General features: G+C 35.1%; 1 protein-coding gene across 2 annotated transcripts in view; it reads right to left on the bottom strand.

The window, feature by feature from the left end:
* The window catches only part of CADM2 (cell adhesion molecule 2), a gene marked incomplete at both ends in the record, with an annotated part of 129,723 nt that extends 117,388 nt beyond the window's left edge, over window positions 1-12,335 (bottom strand). For both annotated transcript variants that reach the window (XM_084281674.1, XM_084281675.1), the window contains 3 exons: window positions 5,227-5,397; window positions 9,764-9,901; window positions 12,296-12,335. In XM_084281674.1, coding sequence (XP_084137800.1) covers window positions 5,227-5,397; window positions 9,764-9,901; window positions 12,296-12,335 — 349 coding nt within the window. The remainder of the gene's footprint in view (window positions 1-5,226; window positions 5,398-9,763; window positions 9,902-12,295) is intronic.
* Between the last annotated feature and the right edge of the window lie 5,805 nt (window positions 12,336-18,140).

Raw genomic sequence — 18,140 nt, 5'->3', positions numbered from 1 at the left:
AAAAATAACAGTTTCTCTTAGTGAGAGAATAACTCTCTTAGTGAGCATCAGCTAATGTACCTCTTTGATAAGATTACTCTGCCTTACACCAGCAAAAATTTTAAACCAATCCTGTTGTCAGAGAAACCTCCATTTGTTAATACACTAGAAATCACAGTAATACCCTGTCGTTGAACACACACACGGATGCGCACACACAATTTTCTACATGGCTGCACAAGTACATTGCTGATTTGCTTATCTGTGGCCTCCTGCATTTGAAGTGCTTTGTTTATTTAATGCAAAATCAATAGCTGTATTTCCCAGACAATAGCCAACAATCTCTTGGAATAGCTGCCTAATTTTAAAGCCAAGTTCAGACGTTCATTGCAAAAGAATCTAATAACAACCCACAAATGAAGGAACAGCCTATCACACAAATATCATTAGAATAGCCTATAGAAACAAGTTAACTATGGCTATAGACTTGTCAGACTGACAATTCACTGCACATCTGTGTCTGCCAATATAGAATTTACTCAAAATTGCTTCTCTAGACACTTCTTTACATAACACATATTTAGCTTATTAGTGCTGTCATCTGGGAGTGTGGTCAGTTTTAGAGCAAAATTTCCCTGTGTCCGTCAGCACAAATCGCATCACAGATGCCATTTTAGAATTACGATGATTAGGTTTGAAGTTCAAATGATTTGATTTCACTTTAAAGTTTCAAAGTAGCCTCTGGGGCAGACTTACACAATTAATTTTTACTGAGGTCTGCTGGGTAATTTACTGTAGTCAGAGGATTTTTACTAAGGTAAGGTAATTACCACTGGGTAATTTTATGGCACTCTGTTCAGTAGGAAGTAACATGTTGGCTGGCTTCTGCTTGGAAAAGACCCAGAGGAAAATGAAGATGCTGCTTCTGAGACAATGAGGAAGGATGAGCAGAAGTCACTCACTTCCCAGATCTGGACCAGAAGTTGTATTTGCCGTCAAAGTGTCTTTTTAGGAGTGTGCATGAGGACTTACAGTATACAATCCTGTAAATATTGCACTGAGAAGCTTTCAAAATTCAAGTGCTGCACCTGTGATTCCTTAATACAGGAATGAAGAACACCTTATTTTAGTTTGAAAGCAGAAGTAAACAATGAAACAAAACATCCCTCTGAGATTTGTATTTACCACTTACAAGAAGCACCTCCTAATAATCAGTGGCAGCTAGGCTGACAAGCAAACTTCAGAGCAAAGCCGCAGGGGATACGAGTCTATTTTAGGCTTACTGTTGACAGTAAGGGTCAGAGGAAAAATAAACTCAGCAAGCAGTGTCATGCTACCACAAACCTCTGCTGGCCAAGCAGAAAGTAAATTATGGCTGAACCTTTCAGCACAAGAGAAACAATTGGGCCATTGGGCTGCCCTGCAGTGCACAGAGCATGACATACAGATGAACAGGCTTAAGCACAAGTGAGACATAACACAAATTACTGATAAATAAAGCTCAATAGATTGGAGAAGCTAATTATCTCACAGTCTGGACTGGGGTAGAGCATGCTCACCCCAATAGCATTGATATTATTTTAAGATCTGAAGTCTGCAAAATTAATTTGAAAAGACCTGTGAAAACAAGAACTGATCCCAATTTCCTTTAAGATACCTTTCTTTTGGTCAAGCTGTAAGTAATATAGATAATCTCCAGTTCTGGACCAGACTATTAAAAAAATAAAAGAGCAGCAGAAAGACTCAGAAAGTATTACTATTACATATGCATATATGCAAATACACACATATATAATAAAAAAAAACACTACCACTACCACCTTTTTTTTCTTAAGTTCACTTCTCAGCTCAATTTAATGTACAGTCATACTACTGGTGAAAGCTGATTTGATTGCTCTATCACACTAAAAAAAAAAAAACAACAACAAGATTGTGTGAGGGGAAGTATATTGCATATTGATAGCATTGCATAACTGCTGATAGCATTACTGGCTTTAGTATTCTTAAGTGTACTTCCTATTAAAGACAAAAGCAGTTAAGCAGTTGTGTGGATTCAAAAGCATCTAGACCTCTGTGGACTCATTATAAATACCTGTTTCATATAGTCTGATTGCCTAAGACAGATTTAATTTTATTCTATCATTCAGTAGATAAAAATAAATAAAAAAAAAAGCCTGTCATTCCAAACATTATGTTGCCTTTTTTTTTTTTTTTAACCTACTGGATACAAACACAATACTGCAGTTCCTACTGTTTTTTAATTTGCTTTTATTTTTTATATTTATCTTTTTTGCATTTTGATGAAGCCACATTTGTTTTGCCCACTATCAGGGGATAGTTGCTTGAAACAAAGAAGATTTTTATTATTATCATTATTATTTACTTTCAAGCATAATTATACAGGGCAGAAAACAACAGAAATAGGTAGGCAATTTATTATTGCCCTTTTTTTCTAACCTGTCATGATGCACTGGTAAGGAGCTATCTACAGATAGAATTCCTCAGATTTTAGAAAGGTGTTTAAAAACCAAGTGCAGTTCTAGCAGGTGATACCAAATCAATTTTGTGTTCATTCTTTGGCAAACTAACATCCATCTGTACCATTCTGTTTCACCCATTTAAGATACTTGCTTATCATACTATTTCCAAGCTGTCTCCTCATTTGAAGTACACTGGAACATTTGGAACAAATGCCCTATGGAGCAATGCCACACTACTTGTGATTTTAGGCAGCGTGACTTTTGGAACTAGAGGACTTCAAATTAACAAATTCTTATGATGTTTCGCATGTTGTCCTGTTAATTCATCTGTTTTGTCAGCACTATTTTTGAACTGCTGTCAGCTGGTATTGAGGATATATTGGATCATCTCACACATTGGGTCCTGTGAGCATGACTCTTATTAATACAAGTAGGATATCTCTACCATGTTTGTATCTTATGAATTGATGGGTAAAAATCAGCTTCCAGTGACTGCAGTACCACAGCTGTGAGGGTGAGCAATAGAGGAGGACAAGCAGGAGAATAAAATCAAAGACCACAGTTCCAGTGCTATGTAAGCCATTCAAGGTCTTTGTGATTGCTCTAGCAAATCACCCTTCTGTACCTTTTCCTTCAAGGCTCTCTGCTGAACCACATCATCTTTCTCTTTTCCTAAAATTTCTTTTAAAACCTTGTCCCAGGTAAGACTGCTGAGATGTTGACCATGAAGTTGTAAGTGGTAAGGAAAAGGACAATAGACTGTTCTTAGTCTCCTTGTCACCAGTAATAAAATACTGCTTTCTCCATGGTTTTATATGGCATTCCTACCCTCTCTTCTAAACCTAAGCATATTTTGGCACATTTCTCACTTATGTGTAATGTGTAATGATTCTATACTAGTTCTGGAGAGCATTAAATTGGTTAGTGGAAAATTAATGAAGCAACCAGGAAGGATAGAGAATAATTAATTGTGCCTTATGGCTTTTGGTAAGTTGTCATTCTGAGGGGGCAGCATAGCACATAAAGAATATCAGGGATTGTAAACACCCTGTGCAGTTTGTCCTTGTTGAAGAACTTCAGTGAATGTGCAGAAAACAGAGAAGGGTCTTGTTCAAAAAAAGAAGCAACAGGCAAAGGGAAAGATGCTCCCTGTTGGTGTTTAGTAAGATAGCATCTTGCTGCCTAGGGTGCAAAGGGAAAAACAGTGTATATTCAGGAAATTTTGTATATGACTTTTGTATATGACAGAAAGGCTTTTCTGCCTTATGTTACTCACATAAATCAGAAGCTTTCCTTTACCTTGAATCACATTATACTGCAGCCACTGTGACTCAGTTTAAACCCCCTATAAACCCCCTGTGTATCTACTGTATCATTATACTGTACCATACTGTTTTCTGTATCTACTGTGTCATTCGATTTGGTAGATCTCCTGTAGAGCCAACATCTTGAGCAGGGCACTGGAAGAAGAGCTAGCAATTTGGATGTGATAGCATGCACCAGATCAGTGGCTGATGGTGATGGCATTTAGAATTCATGGAAATAAAGCTGTTAAGGATTCACGTCTCTAGTACAGATGTCATTAAAACATTTTAGGAGAGGCAGGTGCTTAACAGTCATTTGGTGAAGAAAGGCTTTGATCTCCCTCAGTAAAGTGATGCACAGAATGTATCAGAAAATAGTTATTTTCAGTACACATACTTATGGATACTAATCCACATCTGCATCATTTCAGACTTCTTGCAGATGGCATTTTTAGCAATGCTGTCAGCTTCTATGCATGGAGTGTTTTTGCCATCACATTTTATGTATGCTACAAGTCTTAGACACTTACAGAACTATTCCTCTGTTTAGAAATAAGTTATACATGCCAGCAGTCCTTGACATGGTGTCTTGGGAACTACTGGAAACTTGTCTGCCTTATGGACAAGCTTGTCTGCTTTATAATAGGTTCCTTTGGTTACACCTACCCTAGAAACAGATCTATGAAAGGTCTCTCCCCATCACTTGTTCTGACAATATTTTGCAAATGTCTCTTTCAGCTGACAAACAAGTACAGGTGTTCTACAGAAGCCCATGTAACAGTACACTGCAGAATGGTTGATATAATGCAAGTGAATATGAAAATGTCATCTGATGGTGAAAAAGATGTTCTCCTGAGTGTCTCATAATTTATAAGTGAGAAAAGTGACTTGAAGGACAACACGACTTTCTAGTAGTGCACACAGATACATAGGCAGACTCATTCAAACTTTGAGCATATCTACATCAGTATCCTATATAGACAAGTCCTAAAAATACATTTTAAAGGGCTCTTCCTCCTAGACTTTTGCTATTCCAGAATTACATAGAGTTTCATTAGCAGGATTCAAAGTTCCTGAAGCAGTCTGGCTGAAAACTTGCTTCTTTTCATACCCTTGTTTCAAGTTTTCAGATATTTTCAAGGGTAGTCTTGGACTACTATGATCGATGTTAAAGCCCTCTTTGATATTGCTACAATGATAAACAAAGAAAGACAAATGCATTTCCTCTCTACCATCTTTCAAAGCAAACCAGGAACTTAGCTCCTGGTATTTTCACTAGTAAACACTCACTAACATCTTTAGAGTTACTCCTGAAATTAAAAAAAAAAAAAAAAAAAAAAAAAAGTGGCATAAAGATGTTATCAGTACTCACTGTATCAGAGATTTTTATAATTTTCCTACAATAGAAACTCTAAAACAAAACGAAGCTATAAAGGCAAGCATATATAATGTGTATTACTTACAGTGTATTTCTAGAACCTGCATTGCTATCTGAGGTGTAGAGTTTAGGGACTCATGATCTACTCTGCAACTTACAACTGCACCATCATCATTGCGATCTGCAAGGAAATCCAGTGTACTGCTGACTGTAAATGTTTTACGATTTGCATCTTCTTCTTTTAAATATTTAACATCTGAAAGAGAAAACAAGCAAACATTTTTGTTTTGAGTATTTTCAGAAAAAAAAACAGTCCAACATCAGACAGTTACATTGTCTATCACACTTGTTGAAAAAACATACCTTTTCTATCTATATTGATCCCTTTAAACCACAAGTAATTAGACTGCAGTTATTCCACAATTTTCTTCTATTATCAGAGGAGGAGATACACATTGAAATCAAAAATTTCAAAACTGGTAACATGATACTGCACTCAGAGGGCAATTTCTTTCACCATTCTCTCATTTGTTTAGGTCCAAATCTGATATAAACTGTCCCTGCAGTTCTTCAGAAAAGTGCAGTCTCCTCCCACCCCTGCTTTCCTTATGTATTCGCAGTGTCACTAAATATTAAATTTTCTATGCCAGTGCTTATAATCTTTCATAGTAATGCAACATATGAATATTACTAAAGCCATGTGAACTAAGGATTGCCTGCATTAATCCTGTGCTTACTTTATTCATTGTTTATTCTGTTTGGCTAGAATTATGCTAATTAATGAATTAAACTAAACCAAAGTATAGATACTAACATTGATAGAAAAAAATAGAAATAGAGCACCTCTTAGTATTTAATGTGTAAATACATAAATATATATCTTAAATTACATCGAGATTGCATATGTCCTCTGTGTCCTAAAAAAATGAAAAACAAAACGTGAGAGGTTTCAGTTTTATAAATTATACTAAATCCCATTAGAGAAGAAGATGACCTACATAAAATTTCCATGAAAGATCAATTTTAGAAAACAAATCTTAAATGGCTTAGGTTTCTTCTAGATTAAAAATACCTCTGAAATCAGAAAGATGGCCTTTTGTCATTGTCTCCAGAAAAATGAAGACATCACATAGTTACAAAATTTCTTTTTTTGTTTGGTTATGTTGTTTTCGTTTGTTTTTCCCTAAGAAATTTCCTGCATACAAGCATTTTGTTTGTTAGTTGGTTGCTAAGCTGTAAGAGATTCAATTTCTGCCAAGGTGGCAATTAATATTTAGAGATCAGAAGGTGAGAGAAATATTGACCAGGACTAAAGCAAAATTATTAAAACCAAAAAAACAAATGTCTTCACTAGTTTTTGAAGCACACATATGAGATTTTGTTCCAAGAGTTAGGTTTCAAAATGGAATAAAAACCACCTACATGTATATAGATAGCTTTCTGTTTTTAAGTAATGTACACACGCCACTGCTTACTGACTTCAGAGAGAGGACAGACAGCTCCTGAAAACATCAACAGCTTTCATTTCAGTGAGAGGCTGTGGATGCTTAATCCTTCAGAAAAACAAAAACAGTTGATTTCCTAAGTGGATGTTTATAAGAATTTCTCTGGACACCTCTTATTTGGAGGCATTAAACCCTTAATTACCTCTGTAAAAAAGATGGTGCAACTATTCTATAAACTGTTGACAACCTCATCAACAGAACTACTTAGCTTGTCCACTTTACCAGCTGTATCTTCTTGGGTGTTTCTTCATACTAAGATGAAGGTGTGATTGTAACATATGCTAACAATGTAAGCCCATATAAATAGCAGTGGAGATCAAGCAGTGGGCATGTTACTGCATGCTAGCTTTCAAAATACTTACCTAGGGCTTTTGAATAATTTGTTTTTTAACTAAACCCTAGTAATAGGGTTTTAAAATAATTTGTAAATATGTCTATTGTAGCCTATTTCACTTGTTTTCTTGCTACTCCTCTCCTTAAAAAAGGCTAAAAAATTCCACTACAAAGGAACCTTTTCTGATTATGATTATAACCAAATGGGTTCGGGGATGCCTAGACAGAAAGTAGCTTTAGAGAAGAGGAACTGGGGGTAGTGAGTACAGGTTGAAAATTAGTCAACAGTGTGTCTATACAGGGTTGAAGGCTAAAAAGAGACTGCTTTGCACTACACATAGCATAGCCAAGAAGGCAAGGGAAATGGTTATTCTTCTTTGTTCAGTACTTGTGTGGCTGCATCTACAGTAAGACACCCAAATTGGGCTTTACAGGTTAAGAAGATGTATCAACCAGCTGGAGTGGGTTCAGTCAAGAGCCACAGAGATGGTCAGTGGCTGAAGCAGACAACGTATAAGGAGAGGTTGGAGACAGTTGGGTTCATTCAACCTGATGAATAGAAGACAAATTGCTATCTTCAAATACTTAATGCATAGTAATAGAGAACAAAAATACCAAATCTTCTTGGACATATACAGCAAAAATTGAGGGGCAGTGAACACAAGTTACACTACAGCAAATTCTGATCATGCTTCATGAAATATCTAGATATAATGAAAATTATCCCCAGTAAAGACTTTCAAATACTTACAGACTGGAATCTGTCTTGCACACTTTTCAAAACCAAATCGGGCAAGACCTTTTGCAACCTGATCTAACTTTTGAACAGAGGTTGGGTCATCTGATCTCTAAAAGCCTACTATGGGGCCCTTCTATGTCTATCAGATAGGCATACATACAGACACACTCAGATTATCTAACACTAGTTTATAGCTCATAGGTATAGATGTTTGATAATGAAAATAATAAAAGAAAGTGTTAGAATGTCTGTCATACATTGTTCATTGTCAGTCATTTATAAGAGTGCATGCTTACAGCATTCATATAGGAACACAGATCTTTTAAAGTGAAAATTCTGCTGTTTTACAAGGCAAATATAATTTTTGTTTACTTTTAAAATCAACTTCTACTATGAATTGGCTTTGCTATCTAAAAAACTTCCAGCTTCTGACTATAGGTTTATGAAGACAAAATGTTCAATGCCTTTGTAGATACTTTGTGTATATTAACATATATAAACTAATTCAAAATATCTTAATCTGTTGAGACAAAATGAACTGTTATTATCTTATTTATTTTTGAAACTCAATTTTCCTAGAAAAAGAAAGAAAATACATAAAAATATTCCTGAAACTTAAAAATAAATATTTTTCATAATATTGTATATAGCATGCAATTAATTTTATTGAAAAAATGTATGTTTTATACAAAAAAATGCATACTTAGCTTCTCCCATATTTGTGTTTTTAATAGTCTCCTTCTAGAAAGGTAACTAGAATGCTAAACTGCAGATTCTTTTGTTAATTTGGTGCACATGAGAGACAGAATGCTAACATAAAAAGTACAATACTCAGTGCTTCACATTCACTCTCTCTTATTACTAGCACTTACTCTATGAAACAGTATTCTTTTACCACATGATGATTCCTTTTTTGAGTAATAGCAATAGAGCTACAATTTTAGAATGCCTTTTTCCCCTTTGGTGCAACTCTGAACTCAAGGCATCATTTATATTCTTTTGCACCATGTATAATACACTGTAACACAATTGGATTTACTGGTGCTAGACAGACGAACTCCTAACCTTTAATGTCAGCTGCATTAGCATATAATTTCATATCTTTTTCTCAGATTTATCATTTCACCTTTTACAGTGCACAAAGCTAATGTAACTTCTGCTGATGCCACTGCAAACTGGTTAGGTTATTTTATTTCTAACCTTTGTGAAATGGCAATGTGCTCTTCAGAAGACCTAGAAAACTAAACTGAAATGAATGTGCTCAATGCTTTCCTCTTATTTCTGTTTTTTCCTTTTCACCATTCTTTTTCATACATCAACATTGTTCCTTCCCCAGCCCCTCTTTAAAAAGAAACAAACATCCATTTAGGATCTGCTGAGAAGAGCAAATTAGTTAAGGAGCCAAATGGCCACATTGCTGGTTTAGCTTCAAATACACGTCATTTGAGAGAAAGGCAAAGTTTTTACAACAGATTTAAAATATAATATAGCAAATATAATATAGCAATTTCTTCAAATTTCCCAGTGACTGCTAAGAACGGCTACAACTCCTTACCTGAGCAGACTCCATAACTCCCCATGGGAAGTACACTTTCCCATCTCCTCCAGACAGTTCTGCCTCACCCAGTCACTTAGGGTAGTATAACATAAAACTGGCAACTGACTAAATCAGACATATGTCATATGACAAAGGTAAAAAGAAATGAAAAGGTAAAATATCTGAGGTGAGTGTTACTGTTGTGACAACAGTAATTACATAAAACATTTGTCTATGAAACATTTACATTAAGTTTAACATGCTGAACAGAGTTCAGAGCAACCCAATACATCATTTTTTACCACTGGAAGATACAAATAAAATGTTGATTATATGTCCACTACAGTAATTCATAATCAATTCCTTATCTACATACTATCACTAATTCATTTGACAGTTAAATATTAAACTATTAAACTATTTTTACAAATATAAATTAAAAATATAATTTTAAACAATGTATAGTTTTGACAATTGGATCAAATTACATGGGAGTCCTTTCAAATACCTTTAACTTCTTTGTCATTCTTGAACCATCTGATATCAGCTGCTGGCTTACTACCAGATGTCTTGCAAGTTAGCTGCATCCTCTCTCCCTCCATAACTGGTGAAGTAAATCCAGTAATTTGTGGCTTCTCAGGTACACCTAACAAGCAAACAAGCAAAATGTTTCTGATATTTTCAACTGCTAACATAAATATATGACCACTTCAAACTTATTTTTTTCATGTACTCTAAATTCTGATAATAGAGTAATTAGTTGCCTTTTATCAAAACTGAATGCCAGTGTTTCTTAATGTAAATAAAATACCAACATGACCTTTAGTTGATAATAAATATATAAATAAATAAATAGCAAGAAAGCATCAATCTTTCTAAGGAAAGAAGATCATTTGTATCTTATCTAAATATATTCTGCATACAGGTCTAGTCTGACTTATTACAAGGTTTAAACTGGTCTGCACAGTAAGCAGGATGCTAAAGTACATTGGCAGTACAACTCCAAAAACAGGTCAACAAAAAGCTGAACTGATCTAAGTTCAGAACTGATGTTTAGGCATGAATTATGAAGATTTTAATACAAAATCCAGGGAAAAAGGAAGATGAAAATAAACACAGTAGTTATTTTATTTTCAGAAAACATACTAACAAAATAAAAAACCCAGGTATAATCACAAGTCCATTGGCTATGGAGAATTCTTTAGCTGAATCCAAGATCTTAGGATCGCAAAATACTATATACATCATACTAATTTGGAAGTGGTTGTTTTTCAATCAATCATAGAAAATTTAAAACAAATTTATGAATAGCATTTAGAAAAAAAAAATCATCACTATATGTATAAATCCATTTGACTTTGCAAAAACACAAGAACAACCTACTTTAAAATGATACTGATGAGTACAATTTTAAAATCTCTGAAAATGTCATTGTTGTAACTTGCATCTGAAGCACTTTGATGCATTCATATTAGTGGCTAGATAAAAGGATCAGTCACAGTACCTGATCCTGTGCCCTGTATTTCACAATTTGGCTTGTTTACATCTCTTTTCCAAAATGACAGATTATGTACATAAAAACCAAGCAGCAGTACCTATCACAGAGTACATTTCTGTAATAAATCCACTCCAATCTTTCAGGACACAAAGTGGTGTCTACTATAATACCTTGACACTAAATAAATAACGAGATTATTAGTACATAAAAAGATAGTTTATCTGATTAAAACAATTAGAAGGATACATTTCAATGGAAAATATATAATTCTCAGGTGGAAAGACTTTAAAATGTTACTTCAAAACAGAAAATTACAATTCTAAAATGAAAAAAGACAGGCATCTTGGAAGGAAAGTGTCTGATGCTGGGAAAATGTAATTACACACCATGGAAGATCAAGTTACTCTGGTTAATAAAAGAGGGCTATATGTTTGTTCTGCCCTTGTAATGCATTTTTATGTCTTTTGAGCATTTAAAAGTTTGAACCGGTCTACTCATCTGTTGTTTAGATCATGAGATGCCTCTCTAAAGAAATGAAGATTAACCTCAAGCAGCTGTTATTCCAGAATATTCTGCTATTCTGTTCTGAGTGTATTTTTTGTCCTTAACGACAAACTTGTGAAGATTTTTGTAAAACAGTCTCACAGGGACCAAAAAGGAGATGTATTTCAGATCCTATGCACAAAACCAATTCCCTGGCTGGATTAATGTGAATATTACTGGTACAGAGACCATCTTACGTTAGTCCTATTAAATTCAGCTGTGTGCCTGTCTATATATAAAATTAAAACAAAAAGAAAAAAAGAGTCAAGTTCAGAGACAGAAAAAGGAAAAAAGAATAAAGTCAATCTCTAAAATCATATAACCTCTTAGGTACGCAGGTGTGTTTCAATGAACAATAGCAATTTTGGCTGATTGGGCTACTGACATTCATACAATCATATAAAGCTTCAAGCAGAAACTTTATTTCCTGGGCATCTCTAGATATCTATTGCTTTTCTATGTGTATCTATAACCTTTGGGGAAAACAGCAGAGCATTTAGAGGATAAAGCATAAAACAAGCAGCAAACCCAGTGAAAATATGCTCTATGTGGCAAAAAAAAAAAAAAAAAAAAAAAAAAAGCAGAGCAAGCTAAGAAAATGCACAACTCAGGAAAAGACTATAAAACTCTAAAGCCTGTTTTAATTTCATGCTTTTTCATTTTCTTCCCTTTGCCCTATAAAGTAGGAGATGAACATATGTGCTTTCTTCACACTTATGGTGCTTGGAATGTAGAGTTTGAATCCATTTTGAGGGACACTCATACTGTGGTATTTGTGTGCTCATTAATTCATTATCCTGACCCAGCACAAACAGTAAGATGCATGTTATTTTTCAGCATAGCCATATGAAACTATAAGTTTCAGGGACACAAGATCAGATATTTACATATCTCTTCTGCAAAGCTTTAGAAGAGTTCATTCTTATCATTATTGGTCATAGCCTTAGAAGTTTACCACTTGCTTCTTTAACGTGGATATGCTTGCTTATTTATACTTACCAAGAACGGTAAGAAAAGCCTTGGAGGTTTTGACAGGCATAGTAAATAAAGAGCAGGTGTACTGCCCTTCATCTGACAGAGACACATCACTGACACTGATACTCAGTTCATGCCATGAAGCTCGAACCAGCTCAATTCTGTTGTCCCTCAGAGCTGAAAAACAGAAATGAATATTATAAGGTATAAAGCAGAACGTTAGCAAAGCTTGGTATATTACACAAGAAGCTCTGTAAACTATCCTAGTGAAGTCACACTAAATAATACAGAGATATGAACACAGTTATCTTTATGCATAGTAATTTGTTTTCTTTATGGAACAATGCACAAGAGTTTAGCAAGTTTCTGAATTGTGAACTGACTTACTTGTAATACATATAAACCTGAAAATCGAAGGGACTTAACAGTTACCTTTGGTCTCCCTCTGACAAAAATAACTGATTTCTGCCACCTGGTAGCTTTGTTCAGTGCCTAAAATGACTCCTTTCTAAAAGTATTGTTGCAAGTATTTAAAAACTTGGATTCATATTGAGAATATGAATATCTGTTTCATCTACTAACAAACTATATTTTCTATTTTATTTGAGGTGGTTGAGTATAGTGGTTATACTTTTTTATCATGGCTAGAAATCTGATCTTCTATCAGAAAACCATTCCTAACAAAATGCTGTTTGCCTGAAACCACAGCGGGAAGAACAACAGAGAGATTACTTCAATTCAAAATGACACTTCAGCTAAAGCTTTTAATTCTTAACTATTTTAATGCTCGTATTTAGATTAACCCACATTTCCTATTTGCAAACAGTCAAAACATGTCTAAACATTCAATTTATTTGGAATAAAGCTGTTTCAGGAATCCACATATATTAATTAATTCTTTCTGCAGCACAAGAATACTATTATCAGAAGTAAACACTGTAATTCTCCTACATGAACAATACAAAAGCCTCTATAACTCAGGAAGTTCTGCTAGACTCAAATCTTTGACCTGACGGTGTTTGAATCTCCTGTCTATTTTTATAGTAAGTCTTTAATAGTCAAAGTAAAATGGGACTGTTATAATTACCAGGAGACCTATGCTTTGATTTGTGAGAAGAACCAAGATGCACAGTCCCTAAGGCTGTTTTCATTCGCCTCTTTCAAAAGTCCCCAAAGGCTCTTAAATTTGTTTCATCTACCATTTATATCTGTCCAATGATAAAAAATGAAGCTTTACTGTGTTTCTTCTGCTACTAAATCTGGATGTTTCTGACCCATTGCAAGACTCCCCAAGTACTGTCAACAAAGGAAGATTTACACCAAAATAAGCTGCTACAGCAGAGATTCAGCAAAAATGTCACTTAAATTGGTTGTCTTCTAAGGCTACTATTCAGGTTTCTTTACAATGACTTCAAGATGAATTTATTGGTTGTTTCAGGGTAGGTCACCTAAAGCTTGACTTACTTTCTGCAGGGTCTGATGACTGAAAGGCGACAGCTTAAGCAGACCTGACACACAAGCATGCAATGCACTGCTCCAGGGCACATCAAAGTGATTGAGATTGTGTGTAATGGACACATTCCAAACATATCTGAGACATCTTCTGGCCAATCATAGCAGAAGTAAATAATTATTTAATATGTAATAAAAAATGCATGTAATGATGAAAAGCAGGGGCAATATTAAACAAACAGGCAGGCAAAACAAAAGCCACAAAATGAAAAACTATGTATTGCCAATATGCAGATATAACAACCAAGGAAAAGATGCTCAAGAAAACTAGAAATACACAGAAGCAAGCTCCTATCAATGCAGAATAGCAGGCAAAGCTGATGACTGTGGCTTTACTAGCCACAACAGTGAAGCTGTTGCTATCTTTGAGGAAGTAGACAGAAACTCAGAATTCATTTATCAGCATTTCAATCCTAGTCAGATGCAAGCTGAGCAGACATAAAATGGTAGTTCATTTCACATTACTGACCTTTCCAAAAAAAATTACTTTCAAAATGACCCAATGCTTCCAAATAGTTTGATTCCCACACCCATCATTTGGAAAATAGAATAGGAAATTAAAAACAAAACAAAAAAGTACGTTAGCCTTCCATAATTTGAAAGCTGTGACTTCTGCCTCCCTGAGGCAGAAATTGTGTAAAAAATAATGCAGTATATCATCTTACATAACATTTTATTTTGTTGTGATTTTCAATTGCCATTGCCTCATGATAAAGATTCACTGTTAAAATATTTTCCTACAGATGGGGTGATATGCAGAATCTCAGGCACTGAAAAGAAGTGTGATGAATTCCACTAGAGCACAGTCTACAGATGATGCCAGTAGCAAACCACTTCTAATCTACTGGTAGAGAAAAAGCAGCAATTGAAATACAAACCAACTGGATGGATTAAATTCCTACTGTTACCCTCCCTCTTTTTTTCCCCTCCACACCTTTTTTAACCTTTGTACAACGTGAAATCATCAGCTCAATCAATTTTCTGGAAAATGGGTAAAAATAACCACTGATTGAGAGCTGAGATCAGATATCCCTTGTTGCAGCCTGGAGTGAATATTTATTGAAAGCATGGAAAAGAAGTTTGTAATGGAAATACCAACATGGAGACTTTGCAAAAAAAATGCTACAAAAATAGCACCAACATAATACTCTTTTGAAGGATAGCTGTTTGCCATTTTTATAGGTACTAAGTCTAAATGCAAGTGATAACCTGTGCCATAAATTTCAAATCTACACAGACTGGAGAGCAAATAAATAAAATAATAATAATAAATAAAAAAGTACCACTGCTGTTTAGACAAGGCTAGCACATACATGGAGATTTTTTAGATTCTTACTTTCAAAGTCCATTCTTCTATCTCCATCTCCATCTATATCTTTATCTATACCTGTTTAGAAAGCCACAAACTGCTCCTGTGAAATTGATAGCTGTGTTGTATGCCAGAATTGGTTTGTTTCCATTTCTGTTCATTACATATAGTTAAAAGGGTGAAGTTGGATCAGAGAAAGGAAGGCTGCCAGACTGTATAGTCCTGGCTCTTGCACTCTGAGTCAGGAGAAACCTTCTGGGAGAGGGTGACTGCTCCCTCAGAGAGCAAATGAGCAAGCTGCAGCATGGGAGAAGGCAGCAGTCTTGGTAGCCAGCCAGCAATCTCCAGGCACACAGACTGAGTGGAGCAGTGGTCTCTTGAGTGGCAAAGTAAACTTTGCCAAGCCTGGCTGAGCCAAGAAGCCCGTGAAGTCTGAACAGAAGCCAGCTACTGGAAGGGATCAAACTGGAAAGCAAAAGCTTGAAGGAGAAGACACTCCTCAAAGAGCTAGTGTGGAAAGGAAGGTGATTTATTTACAAAACACTGTATTCAATACATTTCAGCAGATCTGAGTTCTACCTGTGAAGAGTGAGCTCATCTACTTTATTATTTTCTACTTATAGGATATGAACTTCAAAAGCTTTTTATAAGATTTTTGATTGGTTTTGCTTTGCAGTCAGAATTGCCCCAAACAGGGCAATTTTACCAGTTTCAAACTAACCGGAGGTTCTACCGCAGTGGTGGAAATAAAGTATCAAAAAGTAAAACATAAAATGTTCTCTCTTATTCAATTAATTGCTGAAAACAAAAAGTAGAACTGCATGAATTTGCAATTTGGTACACACTAACAAACAGACTTCTATATACTGAAATGTCCAAGCATTGTTCAATACATACAGCAGTAAATATTTCTAGCTCCCCACAGGAGTTAACAGGCTTCTGTTTAAAGCATCTCATACAGCTACAGTATTGCACTCAAGCCGATGGTATTTATTCCTCTACTTTTTAAGAAGGTTATACTAAGCTGCATTTTGTATTCCACGGGTAGCTTCTGAGTACTATTTATTAGTTGTATTGCCGTGGGCAGACAGCCTAGGTGCATACAGAAAAGATAGTTTTGCCCCTGTGGACTCTACATATTCTTTCCTCACTAGCATCATTTCCTAGCCCCACTCCTACCTCTGCCTTCTCTTTCAGAACCTTCCCCAGATGCTCTTCCTTTTTTTCTGTTTCACTTTTTAAGAAGCCCAGCAGACCTTTTGGGCTTCTTCTTGGGAATTTTCACCCTCCTTACAGAATCACTACCTTCTCAACAGTATGAATGCTTACATTTTTGCATGGTATAGGGATGCCAGAACAGTAAATAAGCAGAATATATATTTGACTTCTGGGAAATAAACATATGTCAAAACAGTAACAAAGAATACTACCACTGGCATCTCCTTCCTGCACTCTTACCTTGCAAGCACTTATAAAAATGCAGCAAGAAAAATAATTGCATTGTAAATTCCAATATGCCCTAAGTACAGTATTTCAGTTTTCTGTAATTTCCAAGCAAATATGATGTAGTTAATTTGCAACATATGAAAAAAATATGCACAAAATACTTGTTTCTAAGCAGACACACTTCGTTTACCTGTCATTCTCTCTTTCAATGGAAAAGATTTCCTTTCAGAATGTTTTCTGACTCAGAAACAGGCAACCTTGATATTTTGCATATTTTAGGTTATTATGAGTAAAAGACAATTAATGTATTTCAGCTACATTCATTAGCAATTGTTGAGGCTGGTGACCATTGGAGTAAAGTTGTCTCATTGCACAGTCACAGAAAGCTTCACAGAAAGTTTTTTTTTTTTTTTTTTTCCTATAAAACAATGCAATGACCATATGTAATCATGCAACAAAAACTTTAAATAATAATCAAAGAGAGAAAAGAAATTTAAAAATTTACACTGTTGTGGAAGAAATATCCACATTTCACACTGGGGGAAAAGGGACAGTTGGACCACTTCAGTAAAGTAGACAGACTGCAGCATCTCTAATCTTATTTCTCTAAAGTGACTACATCTTACCAGTGTTTGGAGTCAAATATTTGAAGAACAGAGAAAAAAACAAACAACAACAACAAAAAAACAAATCCTCCAGAGTAGTTTGCAGATGTTTTGACAACACTAACTTGACATCTGCTGCCATCCTGAGATTCACTCAACAACATTTTCTTCCTTATGTTAGAGTTATTCTCTCTGTCGTGGGAATAATGCAACTGCTAGTTGGAACCAGAAAGATGTCTCGTACTCTACAGGTCATGCTAAACTCCCAGAAATTGAATACGTATGAAACCAAAACAATCCTTCTGATTTTCAGATTCCAACTTTCTGAATGCAGTATATGTCATCAAATATCATCAAATCTGAAACAGATTTAATGGGAATTTGTTTTTGGATATAATTGAGAAGGCCTTTTGCTTTGTTCTTAATGAAATTAATATACCAAAATGCTGCAGAGATTATCTACATCACTTGCCAACAGTTGTGCATACAAATCTGTAAGGGAGCAAATGAAAACGACAAAACAAAACACAAACACAAAACCCACAAACTATTCTTGTTAAATGAGTCACTTGTCTTTGTCTAGTTTTCTCAGCCTTCATACTCCGTTTCAAAACATTTTCCTTGTATTTCTTTTGAAAGATCTCTGTACTCATTAGTCTGTTACTGTATTAATAGTTTGCCCATTTCTCAACTGGCACATCAATTCTATTGATGCCTGACCTATCTACTAGGTACCTAACATGGTATCTGGTCTAATAATTTACAAAATCTCTATTATTCGTATGTGGAAAGAGAATCATGTTTCTTCTTCCGAGTCATGCAATTTGATTACCTTCATACAAGAATGGATAGGAGGCTAGGGTGGCACTGTGGATATTTCGAAATCACACATTTTCTATTTCTATTTCTGCATGTGGTGAGGCCATTTTTTCCTCTCACTGGAAATTAATTCCATAGTTTTGCTTCTGTCAAACTATCACTCCTGCTCTTATCACTA

The sequence above is a fragment of the Netta rufina genome, assembly GCF_964035555.1.
Source record: "Netta rufina genome assembly, chromosome: 1".
Taxonomy (NCBI): Eukaryota; Metazoa; Chordata; class Aves; order Anseriformes; family Anatidae; genus Netta; species Netta rufina.
This window is presented reverse-complemented; position numbering and strand designations above follow the sequence as displayed.